The sequence below is a fragment of the Cavia porcellus genome, unplaced genomic scaffold (genome assembly GCF_034190915.1).
Source record: "Cavia porcellus strain 051 isolate PalLab524CR breed Dunkin Hartley unplaced genomic scaffold, mCavPor4.1 scaffold_10, whole genome shotgun sequence".
Classification (NCBI taxonomy): domain Eukaryota; kingdom Metazoa; phylum Chordata; class Mammalia; order Rodentia; family Caviidae; genus Cavia; species Cavia porcellus.
The window spans coordinates 77,397,084-77,422,514 of NW_026947493.1; the positions used below are offsets into that span (position 1 = coordinate 77,397,084).

Consider the following 25,431-nt stretch of genomic DNA (forward strand, 5'->3'; position numbering starts at 1 on the left):
TTCCTGTCCATAAAACTTATTTTAATAATTGTTTCTCCATTTAGAATTCTCAATTTTCTTTAAATATAACGAATTTGCACTTTCACATAAGGTGAAATTTTCTTAAAATATAGAGGAAAAATGGTATTGAATGTTATCTAACTCTTGATGTTTGCCCCTTACCAGCTTGTCTTACAAACCCTAATATATCAATAACCATGTTTTTTTTTTTTTTTTTTTTTTTTTTGCTAGAGTTGACAGAATCTGTTCTTCAAAAAGAAGTTTAAAGTGAAACTTTGATATTATAAGATGTAACAGGGTCATGAATTCTGGGAATTTGAAAAATGTGTCCCCACTGCTAGGAGAAATTGGAAAAACAGGACATGCTTTGGTGAATGTACTATAAAAAATCTCTCCTTTTTTTTCTTTGAGTGGCATTACTCATGACTAACGTGTGGCTAAGGTAGCACAGTCTGGAAAGCTTAACCCAGCTGACTGTTTGTAATGACCTGAGTTATATCACATCTCTGCTCAAAACTCTCTGATGGCTTCTGAACTCATGAACATGTACCGTCTTCCAGAGGTCTGCCAGGCCTTGTATGATCCTGTCCTGTCCTGCCACTTCTCTGCTTTCTTGGCTTAATCATTTTCACATGTGTCTTACAGAATTAGCATCTTTGCACTGGTTTCTTTCCCTTGGAAATCTCTCCTTTTCATCGTGTGCTCCCAGATGGCACTGGTTCTGTGTTAATCTGTCCTTGGTGGCCATAATTAAGGAAGCAAAATCCCTTCGCCTCAACCGTTCTATTTCTGTACAGCAATTGTTTTATTATTATTGTACACCTCTGCTGAGAAAATTTTTGTGCATTTATTTACTCCTTATTATATCTTTTTTATATATTTTACTATAATTTTTCTCTTAATATTATCAACTCACGGTCATTTTTAAAATTCAATGTGATAAAATTTATTTTGTAGTGATTACTACACTAGGACTATGAACTTGTGAGCTACATGATTTTGCCTATTACAACCTGAGGAGTAGTTTATTTAAAAGATTAGGCATTCTTAAAACCTAAATTTGATTTGCAAAAGTAAAATAAAAAATTATAAATGAAACAGCGTATTGATACAATTTGTCACTTCACTGGATGTCAGTCTTCTCCATGCAATGCCAACCCATTGAATTTCAAAGATAAATAACGATTTTTTATTTTCGACCACTCATCAAGGGTTTCCAAGCCAGGATCTTTCACTTGGGCAGTGATGTTGGGGAAGGACCTGTAAGTGAACTTTGAGAAAGCTTTTGCTTTCTGGACAAATATAAAATTGTAGTTATTTTTACACACAAAAAAGCAAAGCTATTTCTATCATAAAATACTGTGAACTACATTTTTTGTTACAGAAAAAACATAATAAATACCATTGTCTCTTTTAAAAGAAGTGAGGAGACTACACAGTGACATGCCAAAACATTTGGAAACATAATGAAAAAATGAAATATCTGGGTTCATGGCATTTTAAAATTAAAATATAAAGAAAGAATCTCTAAAGAAAAGTATGATGCATACCACATTAAAATTTTAATTATTTATTACTTTATGAAGAGAATAATAACTGTGAATTCACTGGCAATCTACAGGCTAGATAATATTTTTGTAAAAAAGTGTTCATATTCCCATTCCTAAGTACAAATTCAGTTAATAAGTTATGATCCTGGACCCTCCTGTGTCAGCTTGGTTGAGATTTTAAAGAGCCCCGCAATCAGAGAATCCCATACATAAGTGTTTCTCAGTACTTCAGGGGATGTAACTTTGAGGACCTTATACAATCTCTGACCCCTTTCCTTTCTTGTACTGCTCCCCTGCTCTGTTTTCTGGTCTCCATGTACTAAGAATCTTGCTTCTGCCATGCTAGTCCATTTTGATACTTCACTCTAAGACCCAGATGACTGTAGACTGAATCCCTTTAAATCATTACTGAAAAAAAAATCTATCTTCCATAAATTGCGCTTGTTGGAGATCGTGTCCCAGTGAAAGAAAAGCTAATATACCAGTCATGAAAAAAGATAGTTACACATAGCCAAAAAGAAATAATCCATAGGAAAGATCAGAGATTTAGCTTAGTGACCTAAGCATCGGCCTGGCAAGCACAAGGTTATAAATTCAATCCCAGTACAAAAAAGAAAGAAAGAAAGAAAGAAAGAAAGAAAGAAAGAAAGAAAGAAAGAAAGAAAGAAAGAAAAAAAGAAAGAAAGAAATCCATAGGACAAAATAAAAATAATTACTAAATAAGAGAATACATTAGAAATAAAAATAAGTATATGCAATTAAGATTAGATAATAAAATTAAGAATAAATATATAACAGTAATTACACTTAGGAGAAATGAGTACTGTGTTTTTAATTGTACTAATATTCAGTCTTGCAAGATTTTGCAAGGCAAATTATTATTATGAGCAATACTATTTGTTTTTGATATAGTTATTCTGTTTCTAAGAAACTATTATTGCTTTTATCTAGATAGCCCGTCCAAACCTGATGCTCACTTATGTAAGGCTTCTTGGAACTGGCTTGGTCTAGGATGATGAAGGTGAAACTTTTAGAGCCTGAGTGCCCAACTACGAACCCAAAACTCACTTTTTTGAAACCTAAGTACTGGCACTGCAATTAAACTTTAATTTGTCTTAGTTTACAAAAAACAGCTGTGGGTTAAGGGAGTCATATGGATTAAAGATGTAGATAATGAAAGCCTCACCCTGGTCTGAGTGACGCCAATCAATAGGGTGGTAACCTGGGTGGCAGGCTCACTGGCACTACTGCTGCTACTTTGCTGCCTTTTCCTGCCATGCCACGATTAATAATAGTCATCAAATAATGCTACAAAAGTAAACATTGATTCCCTTATGTATCAAGTTGTAAATTTTGAGCATTATGTATACCTGTGTATGCGTAAGTGTTTAAATAATACTAACACTATGTATGGAAGAGCTTGATCTCTGAACTTGGATGAATCTCTTGTGCAGTGTTAGTCTCGCCCCCTGCTATGTGCATCAGCATTAACTTTAGGCAAGTAATTTAACCTCTTTTTACCAATTATAAAATGATCATGATAATAATAGTAATTAGTTCACATCGTTTGGGTAGTGAGAAGTTAAGTACTGTAATGAATGCAAAATATTTCACACAGTGTCAGGAACTGAGGAATCACTCAATAAATGCCAGGAGTTGGATTTATTGAGCTTCCATCACATTGTAATTCTCATGAAATCTGTAAATGAAGTGCTAGTGTTTCTAATTTACAGATTAGTAAAGAAACAATGAGAACAATAAATTAATTATCCCGATGTCACAAAGCCTTTCAAATTCCCAGAGGCTATAATTGTTTTTAAAAAGGGCAGGGGAAAGTAAGAACATGGTTTCTCATTTCGAAGGGGAGCTAGAGAAAACAGACTTTTAGAAAAACAATACTATCAGTATGTTTATGAAAAAATGCCAGATAAAAGTGACAGAATTAGCTTTTAAAAACTGTATGCCACTTATATAGCATACTCAGCCATTGTCACACAAATTCACAAAAGTCATTGGACCTTTGTACATATTTTTGGCTCTCCTGGATGTCTAGTATGCACCATCAACTGAGTAGGTATTAGTGGGCCAGATGCCCCGACCACACCTAATACAAGTACAGTGGTGTGGGTCTACAACTTTCCAAGGCTTCTTCCTGATGAGTGCTGTGTCATTAAGAAAGGACACTCCACTTTTAAATATATGAGCAAAGACGAAAGAACACTGTCAGAAGCATATGCCATGCAGGATTTTTTTTTTTTTTTAAAGTGGATACATGTTGAAGAAGTTTAAAAGTATTAAAAGGAGAAACTGAAATACACAGTAAATCAATTCAGAAAAGAGAGTATTCATGAGAAATACAGTCCCATCTGTAGTTGGGGTAGTGAAATATTCCTTGTATCAACATATGATTTGAAACGAAACATTTTAGCTGTTACTCTCATTAGAAATAGTTCAATTGTGGAATAGTAGGATTTTGTACATGTAAGCAGCTGTTTCACACGTTATGTGTAAGATTTTGGAAAAGTGCATGAGGTGGGCAGTACCCCTTTCTAATGGCCCACCTCCTAGTCAAAGCAGAGCTGGCCTGGGTTCCTTAAATCTGCTAAGCAGCACACTAACAGCATGGTGTAAATCTTACCACTGAGTTCACACTTTTCTGACTGTATTATATTCCTATTACTAAAATTGGGAGTGTGATAAACACAAGCATTGTATGTAACATGGAAACAATGCAAAACACTGTGGAAAGGGAGAAAGTGTAAAAAGTTAATATTGATAATCAGCATCCACAAGAGCAGGAAGACAAAAGCACAGCATCGATTGCTAGAAACAAAGATGGAATCACAGAGTCAAAACTCAAACATAGCCATGTGTGTAACCAGTCTCAGGCCGTTACATATTATCTGTCCTGAATATTTTAAATTTTAAAATGGAAACATATTCAAGTATGTTTACTTGACTTAAAGAAAACGTTGAAAGATAGTGTAAATCTAGGACTGAGATATGTAAGGGCGGAAGTTTTCAAAGTTTTTACTTGCTATATTTGATCTACAATTAAGATCATTTTCTTACAATACAGAAAATGTGCTTCATGTTTTTACATAACATTTTTATCAACAAGAAATTGTGAATAGCCATTTTAATAATAAATATTTCTATTTTTATATTTCATCAACTATCTAAAAAGTAATTTCATTTGTTAGAACACAAATATGAATGTTCCAGTGAAAAGGGTATTCTATTCAGATATTTTCAGACATCATCAACAAGTAATATATTGCACTATCACATAGATATTGAAATTAAAGTGTGTTGTATTTTGTTGTACATTAATACCCTCAAAACCTATAGTGCAAAATACACTTTCGTTTTTATGAAAATTTCATCTATACAGTAATGAATTTAGCATAGAGATCATTTATTTAAGATACAAACATCCTTTTATGCTATCTAAAAATGTCAGTTAAAATTGCATTCATGTTTACTGGAGAAATACTAGTAGAAATGTTCCAGTATGGGAGGTCTGAGATAAGGAAGTAAGTTGCTTATAAAATTCTACATTTGTAAATGAGCAATAATTAGGTATGATTATCAGTATGATTTTAATTATACTACATGTTAAGCATTCTCTGAAAAGTAAATTAGCTTATGCACAAAATAATTTTCCTCCCTTTTTCCATAAAAACACACTCACCTTGTCCTGAAGTTTGTAGGATGAGGGTGACCGTCATATAAGGATAAGTAGTCATATTCTTCTTCTAGTGCAAAGGACTGAAACACAATTTGTATTCTATTTCCTTCTTCTGCTATTATTACCCATGTACAGTTTGCACCATTCGGATATCCATATGGAAAACCAGGACTTTCTATAGTGCCATTAAGTCCTTTTAAAGTTCCACCACACGTATAAATAAACCCTGCAATAAAAACATAAAAATGGATATCAATGTTACATAAAATAAAAAATTCAGAAAATTAATTATTTCAAAAAATCTTATTTTTCCAATGTAGATCTTAATAATAATTTTGTAAATGACATTTTAAGAGCTAAATAAATTATGCATATATTTATATTATATATATTTATAGTGGACATAAATACATATGTAAATATAAATAAGAAAATGCTTGAATTATCATGTTCCATATTGAGATTAATAATAATAAACCAATCAATGAGATTATCCCAGAGATATGCTTCCATGAACACAATTCCAGTACATCTTTGTCTTCTTTAAGGGTTTCCATTCTAATTGTGGAAATGAGTAAATAGTATGGAAAATTTAATGACTATAATTTGGAATATTAAATCCTAATTTTACTTATTGTCTGAAAAAGATGAAAATTTCTTGGCATATCCCTATTTCTACCATGTGTCACATGTTATAGAAGATCTATTCAACCCTGATTATAAGGGAAAGAGATTTTTAAAAATTATTTCCCCCTATTCCCCTGTCCTCCGTTCTACCCTTCTTCCCCTCCCTATTTACAAAACCTTCGTTTCCAATTCTTACTTCTTTTCCATCATATTTTTCCTTTCCTTCCTTCTTTCTCCTCCCCCATACCTTGTTCCATTCCTCATTTTGATGTTTTCTTCCTATTTCACAATATCTATTGTACATTTTGGTCCTTATTTATGCTTACGGTTTTACACCAGAGAAATGAGATATTCACACGTGTGTAGGGTTGTATTTTATTTAGTAGAATGGCTTCAAAGTGCATCCTTTTCTGAGCAATGGGTTAAGCTTATCGTTTTTTACGGAAGAGTAATACTTCATCTAAAAAAACACACGTTTATCTAATCATCAGCTGGTGGACATTAGGACTTTTTTCAAGATTTAACTATGACAAGTTTGTGCCATTATAACCATCTGGGCATATATTGCTGTGGTATGATGTTTATTAATTGTTTCAGGAAGATACCACGAAGAACGGGGTCAATTGGAACATCTAGTTCTAGGTTTTTTTTTTTTTTTTTTTTTTTAATTTTATTTAAGGAGAAAAAAGAAAAAAAATAGAAAGACGGTATAAGTTATACAGAATTTCAGAAAAAATAAACAGTAGGAAATCACTAGTTAATTACATATTGTCATCTTAGAAATATTTGTTGAAGTTACAAAATTAAAGCATATAGAGGGGACTTTCAAACAGTGAGACTGCAAACAGTTTTGTTCAGTGATCCAACAAAACTCAATAATACGATTATCTATCTTATACACTTAAATATATATGCAGTCATATCATTTGGAGAACTTTTTTTCCTTACTTTTGTACAATGACAATTACATATTTTGGATTTTATTGCTACCACAGTTCTTATTACTTTTTTTTTTTTTTGAGAAATTAAAACCAAATGTGACATACCAGGACAGTCAGTCAAATTAAAAGGATGGACATAATACATAATGTAAAAACAAAATACAAGGTGATCAATAATGGTTACCGTAATGCCTCGTTATCTTAAAAAGAATTGCCTATATCATCAGTTATAATAAAATTGAACCAAACAGTAAAGAATAAGACCAATAAAACCAAAACATTGGAGATATTAGAGGACTTCAAAAGAAGATAATAGTCAACCAGAATGGGCATCACAATGAATCTTATTGTCTTCATAGTTGTTGCCTATACTGTCAAACTTGGTACTATCAAGCATAACAGAACAGAGGAAAATCAGTCAAAACAAGACGGTGAGAGCAATACAGAGTTTCAAATCAAGTTAATAGGAAATCAAAGTGGGTTACTATAATATATCCTGCTATTTTTTATTTTTCCCTTAATTAAAAGGATAAAAATGAAAAAGTAGATAATAAAAAGGAGATTGAGATAAAAAAAGAGGGCATAACAACAAAACAGTGCAGGTCAAAGCATAGACATTTAAGCAAAATAGTGTTTTACCACAAGATAATCTTGACATAATAGTAGTTACCATAGTGTCTCTTCCCTTAAAATCTTTGGGTATAACTTCGTATACTGTAGCATCAAACATATCAAGACAATGTAAAACCATTCAAGAGAATGACAGCATTATAGGGTATTTAGAATCAACTAACAGAAAATGAACAATGGTTTCTGTATAATCTCCTTGTCTATAAAAGTTTTTGTTTATATTATCACATATAATAAAATTCAATAAGATACAACACGTTAAAACCAATGGAGACAGAAGAACAAAAGCTTGATGGGACTTCAAAACAAGAGGATATTTAATCAGCACTACCTATTATGATGTCTTGTTTTCTCCAAAATGGCTGTTCCTACCATCCAACCTTCTCTGCCTCATTTCTGTTGAGATCTTTTTCTGTCATTAGTTGTCAGTTTGTCCTCTTCATTTCGCTTTCTGCTCCATTCATTGTGGCCTCTCTGCCACTGTTTCTGGAATCTTGGTATTTTTGATTTTTAGAATATCCTGAAGTAATCTCTGAAGAGTTGAATTGGTGGTTGCAAATTCCCCTAGTTCCTCTTTATCCTGGAAGCACCTTGTTTTTCTATCAATCTCTAGGGACAGTTGTGCAGGATATGTCAATCTTGGCTGGAGGTTATTATATTTCAAAGCTTGAATTATTTCCCCCCATGCTCTTCATGATTTGATGGTTTGTGCCGAGAAGTCTGCTGTAATTCTGATGGGTGTTCCTTTGTAAGTGATCTGTTTCTTGTCTCTGATGGCTTTTAATATTCTGTTCTTATATTGGATTTCTGGAATTTTGATTATTATATGGCTGGGTGTAGCTCTGTTTGGGTTGTAGGTGGCTAGGGTTCTGTATGCCTCATACATCTGAGTATCTTTACCTTTTGCTAAATTAGGGACATTCTCCTGGATTATTTCTGTGAATAGCTTTTGTAGTTCATTTGTTTGAGTCCCTACTTCTTCTTTTATGTTCTTAATTCTTAAGTTATAGATCCTCTTATCATCTTCTTTGTATTATTGCTGTTTGTTTTCTTGTTATTTTTAAGAAGGTTTTGATTTCATGCTCCCACCTTACAAATATGTCCTCCAGTTTTGATAATCCATCCTTAGTTTCTTTCAAGCTGTTATGCCAGCTTTCAAAAGAGTTTTTAGTTTCCTGGTAATCTCTTTGAACCTGCTTCGCGTATTCTATGTTTTCTCTATTTTCTCCATCAAACAATTCTCCCCTTTTTTTCTGTTCTTCCATTCCACCATCTGTTTTTTCTTGGGCAGTGCTTAGCATTTCTCTAACCATTCTACTTATTTCTTGCTTTGTGTCATTACATACTTCAATTTTGAACTCGTCTATGAGGCTCTGGAGATACCGCTTTATGTCTATAGGTGCAATGTCTGATATTGCATGTTTTCTGTCTTCATTCTCTTTTGCATTTTCCTTTCCTGGATCAGTGTTCTCAGAATTGGGGACTGAGGACCCTTTCATGCTGCTCCCTTTTCCTATACTTTTTGTTCCGTCCATACAAGTGTCTATAGGAGGCCCAGTACATGGAGGACAAATAACAGCAGACACAGAGGCTCTCTGAGATTACCAGTTTAGAATCCAGGAGCAGCAGTGATGTGTGAGGAGTCCTACGCTAGGGGAGATGTACCCTGCCAACGCAGGAACGAACTAAGCTGAGAGAAACCAACTGGAAATACAATCCTGATGCTATAAAAGGAACAGATAAAATCTCAGTGCGGAAGCTGGATCCCGCGCCATTGGAAGCTGCGATTTGAATTTCCTGCTGCCAATACTGTGTCACAGTCCACACGGCAGGGAGAGAGACCTGTGAAAGCTCTGAGAGCTGAAATCGACGAACCAAACAGCAATGAGAGCGGGACTGGCACAGAGCCCTGCATCAACCTGCGGTGAGTGAGAGAAATGGAGACCCTTTCATAGATTAGGAGCCTCCAACAGAGGACATTCTGGGAATGAGCAGACTAGCCGGAACAGGGCCCTGCAGTGACTTTAGTCGCATATTCCCCTCTCAAGCAGGAGTGGTGGGGAGCGCTTGGCCTGGTGATGCCGCGGACTAAGATCCAGTAGGCTAGCCCAAATCAGGCCCCTGCGCCTGGCGGTGCACCCTAGCAGTGAAGCATTCAGTAGGTTGATCTGGAGGGACGGGCCCAGCAGAGGCTGCCCAGGTCTGTGTCTCCCTAGTACACTGCAGTGGGCGGGAACACCTAGCCAGCAGATTCAAACAAACTGTAACAGACAAATAGTTCTAGTTTTTAAAGTACAACTTCATACTTATTTCTACAGTGGTTGCACCAGTCTACACTCCCACCAATGGTAGAGAAGGGTTTCTTTTTCCCCACAGCTCATCCAAGATTTGTTATTGGTTGACTTCTTGATAATGCCTGTTAGAAAGAAGATTTTTAAAGGCTTTGTAATTGTTCAGAGTATGTAGTACAGTTTGGATATGATCCTAAATTAATCACATCACTGTTAAAGTGGGGAAAATATATTGAATAGCATTTCTGGGAAACTGATGGAAAAGAGCTCAAGTTATGCACCGATTCTGTAGGAGGACTAAGTCTTTGAAAGCATTTTTCCTAGAGATTCTTAGAAAGCTTACTATATTTCTTGAGGAATTAATTTATTTGAATACATACTTATTTGAATATATATATATTGTCCTTTAGTCTATTGTGTAAAGTGAGATTCTTAGAGGAATACAACGGTCAGATGAGAGGCCCGTGGTTTAACTAAATAGACAACATATAGCTTAGATCTAGAAGCAGGTAGTGAGAATCAGAAGCATTCAAAGAACTCCTCATGTAGACATTTTCCACAACTGCAGGTCTTACCTGAAGTTTAATTGCCAAAAGTCTGGAAATTAGAGACCCATGGAAAATTTGAAGAAGAGAACTCCACAGAGGACATAACCTCTGTGCTTGGGGCAGGTTGTAGAAATAAATGAAATTTAGGGCTAATTTTGCTTGAGGAAAGAGTGAGAACAGTTTATATAGGTATACATATTTTTCAAAAGTCAAAGGAGCCATGCTCATAAATTGAGATGTCAGAGTTGCCTGTGGTGGAAGACAGGCTGATTTTGGGTGTCACACTCTCCTAACAATCTGCGTTTGATATAATTTTCTGGAAGTCAGCTTGTCACTAAATACCTAAATGCTCTAGAGTAGCTGAGTTTGTGACTCTAGTGACGGGCAGTGACTCAGACTGGGTTTAAAAATAAATAAATAAAATCCTATCTTCTGAGCCGTGTTTATTTTAGGAATGTATCCTTATTATCTCCCTATAAGGCAAAATCTTAAGCGTAGGTGTAACATTATCATTCTGTCCTTTGAAAGATTGCCAATAATTTGAATCAGGTAGAAGAGTAATTTTAAACTAATATTTGTATATATTCATATGTTTTTGCTCATGCACTAGAAGGCAAAAGGATATTTTATGATTTTTATAAATAAATAAATAAATAACTTTTAAATTGCTTCTCACAGAGCAATTACTATGAAACCTTGGGTTAATTAGCTGTCACCCGTTTCTATTAGTTTTCTGCCTGAACAGCTTCCAATTTGAACTTCATAACTAAATACAAGCACGAATCCCTTCAGACATCATCTGATCTATGGGCTGTTGTATAGATTCTCAAACCCCATAACCCTGATGGTTTTAGAGAAAGGACATATGTCCTAAAATAACAAGTTTGGCATTGTCCACAAGTTCTTTATGGGTCTTATAATCCACGCAATTCACATCCTTTCTTTTTTCCCTTTAGAAAAATTGATAATTAAATATAATTTCAGCTAGCATATCTGTATTTTTCCTTCTATTTGCATTTTTGTTATGACATTATCCGTCATAATGAAGCACCTTTTTTCAAAGACTAAGTCTTTCAAGAAAAAATAACATAAGATCAGACATATACCCAATTTTTAAAAGTAAATAAAATCTTCCCTTGCTTACAAATGTTCCACAAGACTGAATTAGGGATCAGTTCAATTTTTGCAGGTTTTGTTTTAATTGTATACATATATATGTGTATTTCCATAAATAGATGTTTTTTCCAAAGGGTGTTAACTGTAATATACATATTTCCCAAATCTTTGTATTTGATTATTTTTAAAAATATCACTGATATGATTCTGGTCCAAATATATATATTCACTAAAGTGTTGATTTTAGTGTCGGAGATCAAATCCAGAATTGTCCATGCAATGCAAGGAATCTACTAATATATGTTCCATATCCTGAACCTGCTACATTCTTTTTCAATGACTATGCAGTCACATGGCACATGATATGCCTGTAATATCACTTTTTTTATCAGTAGCTTCATTTTTATAGCTACAAATATGTAAAATAAAAACTGTACCTATACTCTTGTGCTTCCATTTAAAAAAATACATTGTTTTTAAACTGGATCTTTAAAATGGAATCCCAGAGGTGGTATTTGTGATTTTTAAATTTAAGTAAATATATTCAAACTAAATTCAATAAATTCAAAAATGTATGCTCATTGCACCATCATGTGAAGTCAATCATGGCAACACTAGATTTTTTGAAAGCAAATATTACATGGCAAAATGTTATGCTATTTTATTTTGCATTTTTCAGAGTATAACTGAGATAAAACATCTTGTTATGTGTTCCTCATTTAGTCACATTTTTCTCCAAGGAGTTACCTGTATCACCTGCACATTTTAAGGGTTATTTCATTTTTTTCTTCCGATGTGTTAAGGTACAATTCCTTAGGCTTTGGGTGCTTTGATGGTAATACTCATTTCTTTCTTTTTTATGCTTATTTCTAAATAAAACAACTCTAATCCTTCTTTAAAATTAATTTCTCACAAATGCAAGGGCACTTTTTGCTCTTTGTATTGTATGTGTATCATTATCTCCCCCACCACTTGTCTGTTCCGGTAATCCTTCTTCCATATTCCTTCACATATTCATCCTCTATGTCGCACCTCGGAGGTGAGATGAGGAGATGTTCCAAGAAGCCCGGCTTCTTGGAACGGAAGCAAAACATGAGGCAACTCAGCTACAATACCTTTTTACTACAGAGCTCAGTGAGGGTTGGGCCCTGATGACACAAGGAAGCAAATTTAATCTGAGAAATCACTGATGTGGTGGAAAATCCTTCTCCAATCTGGTATTATGACTTTTCAAGGATTCAGTCTGAGCGCTTCACAATAGCCCCTATTGTACTGTTCCCACCTTGTTATTAATGTCCTCTTGTCACATGACACATAATCAAAATGTACATATTTTGCTCACATTCTCAACAAGAATTTGATAAGAAAAATGTGTTTTTCAATATTTTCCTTTTTTTTTCTTGGATACAACATTTTACCTTTCCTACATACACAAAACAAGAGAATAATGATTTGTACAAATTTTTAAATTGTATCTCAAAATTTATGTTTTATTTTGTGCTATCCAAGATCCATGACAGAGTCACATTTGTACATGTATTTACCTTTATGGACCTTTATGTAAAACACTGTAACTAGCCTGCTATGCCCAGTTATGCTGACATGATTCCTACAAAGACTATGAGTGAATTCCCATGATCCAAACCAGCTGCGTTTCAATCTTGGCCTTTTTATAAAAGCATTTGGATTTCCTAATCACTCTCTTTCCTTTTGGACTCTCTTGCTCTTTGTTTCAATGATGATACCCCCCTGCCTGTGCTCATGGACTTCTACTTCTAAAAACAAACTTTCGCTCAATTTCTGCTTTGTTTCTTACAGGTTTCTCAGCAACCACACACATATTTTTTTGACACAGTTGTAATGACAAACTAATTATAGGGTACAGTTTATTGTTTGAGCTAGGATAACACATGTCCTCAATTGGGTATTATCATCTCTCTCCTGTATCCATCTACACAGTATAGTGAACCATGTCAAAGTCTGGTCACCCATAGCTCTGTGGAGTTTTTCCTTTCCTTTAATGCCATCATTCCATTCTCCAACTATTTCTCAAGCCTGTCTCTCACTTTCTTTGTTTGTCAGTTCTAAGTTGTGTAGGTTTATATCAATTCTTCCTCTTCTCCTGTCTGTCAGGTTGTGACATGACCATGTCTCTCCTGCTGGGCTTCATGACTTTGCCTGGGCACTCAGTTCTCTACATTGCTGCTGAAATCCCTATATCCAGATATCCCACAGATATAGGGATATCCAAATCCCTATATCCAGATATCGTGGCACATGCCTGAAATCACTCAGGGAGGCTGAGGCAAGAGTATCTTAACTTAGCGCTTAGTTTGGGCAATATGAGAAGCTAGTGAGGTCCTGTTTCAAAGTTTTAATAAAAGAGTTATGATGTAGCTCACTTCAAACAGCTTGGGTTTAATCCCAGTAATGCCACCCACACTCCAGCCTCTCTTCGCTCCTCACAGACACACAAGTACATAAATGTATTTTCTCACTTCCTTGGTTGACTGTGTTTGTACTCATTGATGACTCCTCCAACATCCACACTTCTCTCTGTGAACCTTACATATCAACTGACAGATGTTATTTTACGTTTTCCTGAACCATGCTTCAGCTTTAATTTTAAATCTGTAAATTGGATTCTTATCATTCTTGGAGGTGACTTGGAAAAAGCCCTCCAGCTTTGACTCACATTGCTTCCTCTGGGCTGAGTGTGCAGCAGGCACATATACAAAACAGCTCTTCAGGGGCTGCCCTGTTGCACGCTACACACTGAGGTAAGGCGTCATTTGCTGCGGGTTTGTTGCTTTCTTGGTTAATATCTTTTCTTTTATTATTCTTCATCTATGATGTTATTTTTTGTACAACCTGTATTTTCTATATATTTCAAAACTTCATTTTTAAAACTAGCATTTAGTAAAAGTTCATTATTTTTAAATGGATAAATTCCTCCTCTTGATTATTTTTTCCTAAACCATATAAAAACCCATACCTCCACATAGAGAAAATTTTGAATGTTCCATTTTGACAGATTTTGGAATAAGCAAAATTTTAAAATATAAATAAGTAAAACTCATTTTAATGAAAAAAAAATTTACTCATGAATTAGAACTTTCAATATTGTAGGAAAGTATTCATTATACTATCAAAAGGCTTTCAGAAAATAGTAACTTTTTAATGAAATATCTCACATGACATTACTTCAAAGATGCCTTCTTTTGGTTTTTAACTATTTTTTATTAGAAGTACTATATGTATACAAAGAGTGTGCTACATAAATGTATATCATGGAAAACTCAATAAATGATCACGAATTGGAAATTTATTAGTAAGTACATCAAGAAGTAAAAGTATCCTTGTTCTTTAGGATGCTGGATTTGTATACAGTCAGAATATTTTTCTTTTCTTCTTTGATTAACTATTATGTTTAGATGAAAGGAATTTTCTAAACTTTTACTTTTAATTTTATCCTATATGAATGAATTTCTACCCTTAGTCATGATAAAATTCTTCTTTATTTTCTTCTCAATTGTTTTGGATTACATTTCATATTCAGGTTTACATTCAATCAAATTTTGTACACAACCTATTTTTATTTTGTTTACTTTGTGTATACGTTCTACAGGACATGTCCAAACACTTTTTTCTTTTGATCAGTATATATAACATATTTACAGTTTTTAATGAATATATGATGGATACCTTTTAACAAGTAAGATGTATTCAATCCAGTTGATGCTTAAATCCCTCAGCCTGTTGCTCATCCTGTATTTCCTCTATGATAAAAAGTGTTATAAGGTGGAAGCAAGTTTTAGATGCAAACATTGCAGATAAAGTATCAGACTCCATTATCAGTGTTTGTTTAGGACCTAAACTTAACCTGTGTCTCTTCAAATTTTCTCATCTTCCTAGAAAATTTCCCTAGTCAATATTCTATAATCCCTAGTGAATTTTCCATAATCCATAGTCTTGGATTATCAGAAAACAGAACCAAGTTCTCAGGATGAAGAGAAACTACCAGAAATAACTTGTAATCATTAATCTCATACAGTCAGACATAAAAAGAGTTCAGTACCAATATTTTCTTGGTGTACAAAGATCAGTAAGAATATATTTTAAATTATGAGACTTTTGTAATTAATTTAGAAAAATGAATTAAAACATTTATTTGGAGTAAGATGGTTTATGATTGTCTTTCAAATGTTTAATAACAATTTTGGCTTAGCTTCTATGATTATCTCTAGAACGCACTGATGTTTACTTTTTATACTGACATTATGATAGGTAACGGTATTCTTTTCACTTACTTTCCACAGTTTTATAGTCAAAAGATTCAGTAAACATCTTTCTATTTACACATTCTTTCTCAGACATGTTGCATTTGTTTGATCATAAATTCTGTTGTACCAGATGCCATTCTATGTTGATGGGAGCCATACTGTTCTATTCTGGTCTAAAATTGATCTGCAATGTATAAATTTATTGGCTTAATTATGAAAGGACAATCTAACCTCCATTATTTCTATTTTTGTTGATACTCTCTAAAATACCTACATTGGTAATAGCACTTTCTTTTCTATCAAGAAAACTTACTTTTATTAAAATTAAGAACTAATCATCAAAATCTACTACCAAAGATTCCACTTACTCTGATAATTCTATTTCTTAAGTATGCCTGCTATCTTCATTTAATTTTTACAATTACCTTAGGGAATGCACCTCATCACAGTCTATATTTTAAAGTTGAAGAAACATGGTATGAGTTTAATCTGTAGAAATTAGTGTGTATTTCTTTCTTTGGATCTCTGAATTATTAATTTATTCAAATTATTCACTGATATTAAATAAACTCTGCTACACACATTTCAGTTATTGAGTTTTATTCTATGATTTCAGGCCCTTTTTCTCAGAGGAAATAAAATGTACAGAGTTCAGACAGTTAATTTTGTAAAGTTTATAACCCATTCCAAATTTATGAGCGTGACATTTCAAGCTTTTTACCGTCAAACCTTTTGATATTTGAGTCAGTTTACCCTTATATATTTTAGAAAAAAATGTAGGAGAAACTCATTTAAAAATATGATTAATGGTAGATGTGCAAATAAACATCAAAAAGTAAAAATAATTTCCTTAGATTGTAACAAATTTTCAAAGTTGAATAAATAATAAAAATAATTATGTCAAACAAACAAGAAGCCTTTGAAACATTCTAAATTACAGCTGTTTTTACACTGCTACTCAAAAATTTGTGTAAAATATTAACTGATAGATACTAAAGTTATTCAAATAAAAACTTACTTAAATAGCTTTTTTCTATGGTATCATTCATTTTAATTGGAAAAAATAGCACATTGTAGTTTGAATATACTAAAATATTAAGATAACAAAGGAAATTAGTGGCACTTTTAAATTTTTTGATAAAATACATTATATTTGCAGATATTTTGGAAAGGCAAAGAGATCTCTGTGAATTCTCTCATCAATAAAAATAACAGACATTGGCCAGAATTCTCACAATCTACTTTTTCTGAGATATATCCACAGCCCAAGCATAATATAAGCATTAGTTTTTCAAAAGAAACTACTGTATCTCACTGATGATGGTCATAGTACAGAGCAGAGTAATCGGAACACCATTCATCCTAGTGTTTCCCTTAGGGGTGAGCAACCTCGCTTTACACGGTAGCTGTGAAGGAAGCAGCCTTACAGAGCCTGCCTGGAGAGACCAGAGGAAGAACTCCTCAGCAAATGTCATCCCACCTAGGAAATGGTCACAACTGCCTTTCTTGCAGCTTTCTGGAAAACTATTACCTGGTCTTACCGTTTACCTTGAACAGCAATCACTTTATGGCTAAAGCCCAATATTTGGACCATTTGTTAAAAAAAAAAAAATGTAGGGGAGGGTAAACATTGTAAGTTGTCTGAAGCTGTTAAATTAGTTGGTTTAAACAAGAATTTGATCTAAAAAAAAAAAGAGCTTAAAAATTCAGGATTAAAAAAATACCGATTTATAGGTTTGTAAAAGCTCTAATTTGGGCCAGGGATTTAGCTCAGCAGCATACGTTCCTGCGTTGCAAACACGCAATCATGAGGTCAATTCCTGGTAGAAAAAGAAAATAAATAAATAAAAGCTCTAATTTGATCCTGAAGATATAAACACAGACAAACCTGAGTTCTGCTGAGGAAAGATTCGAGGTCCTTAATGATTTGCAGATTAATGACATAAGGCTCTAAGGAACCAAAAATGGAGACAGACTTGTGAAATACCTACTAACCCTGAAGATGTATGCACCCAAGCACGCACACAGAACCTCTCCTGAGGGCGAGTAAGACACTCCGCTTCGCAGCATTTGAAAAAGTATCTGGCCTGTAATTTGCTGACCACAAAAATACCTAAGCACGATACTGAGAAGCGAAGCAAAGAGACAGGCGGAGGGTTTACAAATTAAGCCTGGGAAAGCCAATACAGGAACAGTGAACAAAACATGGCAGACACTTTACAGCAACAAAACCCGAATAAAAGGGGATAAAATGTCCTCAAGTAATCCATGTTAGTGTGTTTATTAATTTCATGTTTTCAATGAAAGAAATAAATAGTATGGCATATATATATATATATATATATATATATATATAATACATATATAGCTATATATGTATTGCATATATATATATATATATATATATATATATATATAATCAGTGAATAGAAACTGTCTTTGGAGAGGTTGGTCATAAGCATCTATTATACATAGCTTAAAGAAATTTAAAGAATCAAAGAAATCATAACGAGGGGCTTAAAGAATGAGAAGGGTGTCTTGCCACATGGATAGTATCAGTAATGAAAGAAAAATATTTGAAGACAATCAGATGGAAATTACAGAGTGGAAAATTATGATTGAGATTTTAAATGTTGACTAAAGACATTCAACAACAGATTTGAGCATTAAAGGGAAAAAAAAAAAAAAACAGTGAGGGGGAAAATTATTGATTGACCTTTCTGAGCTCCAGAGACCCGTGGAACCTCTGTATATGTACCAACATTTGCACTATAGAAGTTCCAGAAGAAGGGGAAATAAAAATGCCCTCAAGAACAGTTTTAAAATTTAGTGATAAATTAAATTTTAGGTTCTTCACAGACCCTCAGTCGCCGGAGAAATACCATGAAAGGATACTGACGAATACTATCATATCCAATTTAAAGACTCTGCCCTGCAAAGGAAACAAGCAATAGAGTGAAGAGACAACCTAGAAGATGGGAAATTTTTTGATTCAGAGGGAAATTAATATCTAGAATATCTAAAATACTCAAAAGAATTAAACACCCTAAAATAAAAGATCCAATAAAAATGAACTTCCGAAATGAATAAACACTTCTCAGTGGTAAATATGAAATGTAGAAGTAAAAATATTCAGGATTATTAGCCATTAGATGGATGAAAAGTAAAACAACACTGAGATTCAGCCTTCTATAAAAAAGATTAACAACCACCAAGCAATAGAACAGCAAGTGCTGCAGGGCTGTGGAGACAACCGGACTCCTCTACCCTGTTGGTGGAAATCTAAACTTGTGCAACCGATATGGAAATCAGTGTCAAGACTGCTCAAACAACTAAAATTAGAATTATTGCCCATTATTTTCCTTCTAGGTATCATCCAGAAAGCTTTAAAAATATATTACAGTGACACAAGCATACCTGTGTTTATAGCAAGACAAATATTAAAAGTTGAATCATAAAAGCAGCTTATAGGTTCTTCAAAAGATGAACGGCTAAAATAACTGTAGCATTTATACATAATGGAGCACTACTGTGCTGAAAAGATAAATCTGAGTCATAAATTTTCAGCCATACCTTAAGTAGAATAAATCAGACACACAAGTTCAAATATCATACGATTTCTCTTATACAAGAAAAGCAAAATATAAATAAAGAGCAAAAAAAAAAAAAGAAAAGAAAGGAAATGTGGAGATAGAACTTTTACAAAAAGAAAGGAAAAATTAAATGGAGAGAGGGAGTAGTGAGGGGAGAAGAAGGGAATGTGGAAAATAATAAAACTGTGTTATGTGTGTGCACCAAGTCCCCAAGAGGAGTGCATTCATTATACACCGCAAACGTGCTAATAAAAACATTGCAAAAATAAAAGGAAAATCATTAAGAAATAAGGGTTTGGAAATGAAAAAAAATTAGTTGTCAAATTCTTAATGTATACGATTCAAAATTATTAATCTACACTGCTAGATAAATCAATGAATTCCAAATAGAGGTAAAAATCAAACTATACCACAAACTATTAAAAACGAAAATTTTGAATCCAGTGAGATTTTAAAAAAGTGAATTGTATACAAGAATACTAGTAAAATTTGTAGCTGAGTTTTTAATCAGAAAATATTGAGGCCAGAAGGCAGTGGAAATATACACTAAAGCCATGAACTTTTTGTAAAAATTAGAAAGACATACCTGTATAAAGGGCTTTCAATGTGTTATGTGCATGTCCTAGTTCCCTGTGACAGATACAATCATTATGAACTAGCTGTGTACGGCTAAGTTTTTTCAAAATGCTTAAAAAGGAAAAAATCATGAAACCTTCAGAAAAATAAAAAATACAACTATAAATCATTATCAAGCCCTTAAAATGAGTTAAAAATCTGTAAAATGAGTTCTTTAAGTGAAATGAAAAAAAAAAGGTGAAAAGATCAAGATTTTTCTCTTTTGGAAATTTTATAATTATGAATTCTATGAGGCTGGGGATTTAGCTCAGCGGCATAAGCGCCTGCCTTGCAAGCAGGCAGTCGTGAGTTTGATCCCCGGTACTGATAAAAAGGAAAAAGACAAAAAAAAAAAAAAAAAAAAAAAAAAGAATAATTATGAATTCTATATCCTTGGTCATTACACAGTTAGTCACACTATTATTCCATGCCAGGGAAATTTAGTTTTTTTTTTTTTTTTTCCTCTGAATTTGCTATATTTTAATTTGCAAATCAATGTCTACAATGCAGTTAACAGTACACATTGACATTTTATTGTCTGTAGAACTACAACTCCTCTTTCCTCTTCTTCTGGTATGAGAATTAGCTTTCTTTCTCAGCTTTCCTAGTGTTTTTAAAGTTCTATTGACTTTTTCCCAAGAACCAATTTTGCCCCATTGAACTAAGTCTATTGTTTATACCATTTCCAATTTTCAGCCTCTATTTACTTTTATTTTCTTATTTAGTTGTTCTTTTTTTAAATTGTTGTTAGAGTGGGAACATAGGTTACTAAATTTAGATTTTTCTCTTTTATAATGCATATTTTATTGCTATAAAATGTATGTATCAGCCCTGCATCTGCCGTGTCTCCCTCATTTTGATGTATTTTATGGACCTTTCATTCGATTTACTATAGTTTTGAAATATCATTTGAAATTCCTTTTTTTGCCTACAGTTATTTAGAAATAAATTGTTCAGTTTCAGGGAGTTTTAAAATATTCTAAGTTCATTATTGAGTTTTAGCTTAATTACATTGCATTAAACATACAAGATTTATGGTTTTAGTTTTTTTCTAATTGTTTAAATTTTAGTGTCCAGAATGTGGTCTGTCTTAGTGATTGTTCCTTAGACACTTAAAAAGTAGTGACAGGATATTCCTTGTTAAGCAAACTATGTTTACTCATAGTCAAACATAGTTGCTCAGACTAGCGATTCAGTCTGTCTTTTTTGTTTGTCTGTTTGTTTGTTTTTGTTTTTGGTGCAGTTATGTAAATCGTGTTCATAGAACTTCAATGTCTTTTTATGCACAGTATACCTTGTTTACAAAGTACTGTAATTTTTGCTCATTGTACTGTGCTGTAGAGTACTGCAGTTTTATGGTGTCATACGTTATAGTATTGCATTTAAGGATTATACAGATAAAAGCAAATTCATCAGATTGGAGTTCCCTTTGGCCATTTCTTTGTTCCTAACTTTATAATGTGCATACTGCATAACAATTCCTCATTTGGTGGCCAAAAATTAGTGACTCTCGCAGGAGTGGAACTCTGTCTCTAACGAATGTTTTATATTACAACATTGTGAATGTAAAGTTCTATAAATATTATTTAAATTTAGCATTGATCACTGAACTTGTTGAGTCTTATATCTTTGCTTGTTTTTACTTTATAGTCGTGTCTTATTTTTTAAACCAATATTTTGTATTCAGGTTTCAATTTAATTATGATGATGGACATAGCTTGGTTATCTTTGAGTTTTTCCAAATCAGAATTTACTTCACTCTTCAAATTGTAGGTTTATCTCATGACAAATTGAGAAAGTTTTCAGTCTTTATTTCCACAAGTACTTCGTGAGTCTTGCTATTTTAATTACTTCACTGAAAGAATATGAGATATTTTGGTTGAACTGGGCAGTCCTCGATGTTCTAAGTCTTTCTCACATTCTTGCTTCCCTTTTTTGGCTAATGTTTCCTTGTTTATATTGGACAATTTTTTCTCTAGTTTTATTTTTTTTTGTTGATTGTGTTTCCTCTATTCTGCCATTGAGCACATTAAGATTTTTACACTTAGTTGGCTTCTCATGCTTAGTGTTTTAATTTCATTCTTTATAATATTCTGGGTTTTTTTTTTATCATGTTGATATTTTTATACAGATTTTCACTATATATCTCAGACTGGCCTCGGTATTTTTGTAGCCCGTGTGGCCTCAAACTCTTAGAAATCTGCTGCCTCAGCCTCCTGAGTCCTGGGATTACAGGCGTGCGCAACCACATCTGGCTGAAAGTTTTTCTTTAAAAAAATGTTCTAAATATATTTGTGCCATTTGTTGAGGCACTATTTTTAAATCATGGCATTTTAAGTGTTTTTAGGAAATTGTAAAACCTTGTCATATTTCTGAGGTTGTCTTTCAATGACTGTCACTTTCAGTTTGAAATCTTGTTGATTGAAGGTATGATAAGTGATTTATTTTATTACAATCCTTGATGCTTTTATATTATTATCTGAGACACTGGGCTTTATTTCACCTTTATATTACAGCATATTTTTTGAGATTATTAGAATAGGAATTTCGTGTGGGGAGTTACCCAGTTCCAAGTATTGTATGTCCCTTCACTAGTGTCTATTAATAATCAAGAGAGTATCACTGTCATACTAACACAAGAACTCCTCTGGCACCACCCTAGAAGTTGTAAAAGGAGTACATTGCTTCTGTAAGGTGGGAGCATACACTCAGTGTCCTCAGCCTTCACCTCACTGTAGAGGGGGTACCCATGCCAGCCAGCAGACGTGGACACCGTAGCCCATGGAACACTCTGAGGTCAGCGGTGTCCCTCTCTGCAACACTGAAAATTTAAGAACCTTACTCCGAATCCCAGCACTGAACTGTAAGATCCCAGGTCTGTGATATGAGATAAAAGGAAAATACAGAATATTGGGGAAACGCTATTCTTTGGGTGTGAAGTTCCCCAGTCTCCCTTCCTGCCATGTGGCTTATGTCTAACATCTGAGGTCTTTAGCAGTTCTCAGCCTGATAAATTTAGATGACTGTCTAGACAATTTATGACCACTTGTTTTAAAAAGACTAACAAGAAAATTTCATGAGAAAAAAATGTGATTTGTTCACCAAATAGAGCTGAGACTATTGAATATCCTTATGCAAAAGAATCATATTGGACACCAGTACAACACCACATAAGAATTTCATTCAAACTGAGCCATAATCCTAAACATAAGTGCTAAAATTATTAAACTCTTAGAAAAATATCTAGGAGTAAAGCTGCATTGCCTTGGGTTAAGTAATGATACCTTAGATTCAATACTGGAAGCACAAATCACAAAAGAAAAAGTAGATATTTTTGATTTCATCAAAATTATAACATTTGTGTTGTAAACGGTACCATTATGAAAATAAAATATGGATTGAGTAATGTGAATAATGACTGGAAACATGCTATTTGAAAGACACAAAATTTCACTTTGATGGGAGGAATACATGCAAAACAGCCATTATATATATCATGGTGAGTACAGTTAATAGCAATTTATTGTATTTTTTAAATATGTGAATAGATTAGGTGTTGTATTCTCACAATAAAAATTTGTGAGAAAGTGAATATGTTAATAAACTTTATTTTGCTGTCTCATTATATGTACATAATTCAAAACAATGTTATTGACAAAAATACACATTTATTTTCCTTGTAAACAAATACGTACTGGAGCCAGGCATGGTGGCTCACATCTGCAATTCCAGCACTCTGGAGGCTGAGGCAGGAGGATGGCTGAGAGCTTGAGACCAGCCTGGACTATAAAGTGAGCTGAAGTTCAGCCCAAACTGCATAGTGAGACCCTGACCCCCCTCACAAAAGGACAAATAAAATAAATAGGTAAAAGATATTGGAGAAACACCTCAAAATGGGAGATAAATGATACCTAAAATCACAAAGAAGCAAATAAAATTTTTAAAAGCGAAACATTTATATAAGCAAATAAACATATAAAAAGTTACTCAAAATCAAAGGTCATTAGAGAAATTCAAATCAGTAGGATACCACTTCTTAACTAGTAAAATGGCTATAACAGTTGTCAAGAATGTGAAGAAATTAAAAATCTTGTGGAAGTGAAACATGGGATAGTCATTTTGAAAAGAAATTTGACAATTCCTTGACAATGTTATACAGAGTACTAAAAGTTTCAGAAATTCCCTTCCTTGGCATACACCTAATAAAAATGCAAACATCTTCATATATTTTTCACGTGAATGCTCATAATAACCTTATTTGTAATAAGCAAACTGTAGAAGGAAAATAAATATTCATTAATTGATGGATAAACATACTAACAGTAAAATATCAGCAAAGTAAGATGAAGCCCTGATGCAAGTGACCACATTGACCAATTTTAAGGATATGTTAAGTGAGCTTTGTTAGCAAAATATAATACATATTACATGATTCCAGTCATATGAGATTTCTAACATAGGCACATCGATAGACTCAGAAAAGTATTACTGTTTCTTTACAAGAGGATGGGCAGGTGATTGGGCTGGATGGAATGCAGTGCCGATGGGAAAAAGATTTTCTTTGGGGCAGTGTTCTTAGTTTTTATTGATGTCTACAGAAATCTAAACATTAACAATTAGTTGTATAATTTAAAGAAAGGAATTAAATTAAAATAATTTAATTAAATTTTAAAATAATTTAATTAAAATTAAATATATTTTAATAGTTTTTAATCAGGCAGATTTAAAATGTTTTCTGTGTCACTTTGTAAATATCACTTTTTCTTTTTCAATTTAAAGTTTCTTTTGTCATTTGTCTCACTTGAAAACAAAAATTGTTGCTGATTTTCTCAGAAACATTTCTTCTGGAAAATCCCTGTATGGCTGATTTGTTTGTCGGAATATAGAAATATTTATGATAGTATCACTTGGGTTTCTGTTTACTCATAACTGATAATAGGAAGCTCATCTCCCTCAGTAGTGTGTAATTTATACATGATTCGCCACTGGTGAAACAAATATATGTTTTACTCTTCATTCAAAACACCTACAAAGGCAAACAATAAAGATACTTTCCAGGGTACTAAAATTTTTGTAGCAACTTTGAGAGAAATGAGAGAAAAGAGAAATCAAATGATGCTTCACTAATCACAGTAACTGCTCTCAATATGTGACATGTTTCCAAAAGCATATTTTTAGTCCCATCACTTTTAGCAGATGAATTTTCCTTTATTTATTTGCTGATAACTTTTTCAGTTGTGAATACTACTTGTCCCTTTATGCCAAAAAATACGACTGCAGAATATTGCACATAGATGCTCTTCCTACCCTGGAGAAAAAAAAAAAAAAAAATTCTTCTAAGAGCACGTCACAAAATCCTCATGTAGAGAGTTCTTTTGTGAGAAATTGACGGCATTGAGATGATGGACTTGGAAGTGCTTAGCACACTTTCCTCAAAACAAGTGGGAAAGATCCAGTATTTCCCCGAGAGTTTAAGGCAGAACACCACAGAACATTGGGCATATGGCTGAGGTCCTGCAAAACACACGGAGAGTCTCTTAAATTAG

General features: G+C 33.4%; 1 protein-coding gene across 8 annotated transcripts in view; it reads right to left on the reverse strand.

Annotated features, from left to right (window-relative positions):
- Csmd3 (CUB and Sushi multiple domains 3) overlaps nt 1-25,431 on the reverse strand; it is a 1,082,130-nt gene that overhangs the window by 957,632 nt on the left and 99,067 nt on the right. For all 8 annotated transcript variants that reach the window (XM_063257640.1, XM_063257641.1, XM_063257642.1 and 5 more), the window contains exon 2: nt 5,245-5,467. In XM_063257640.1, coding sequence (XP_063113710.1) covers nt 5,245-5,467 — 223 coding nt within the window. The remainder of the gene's footprint in view (nt 1-5,244; nt 5,468-25,431) is intronic.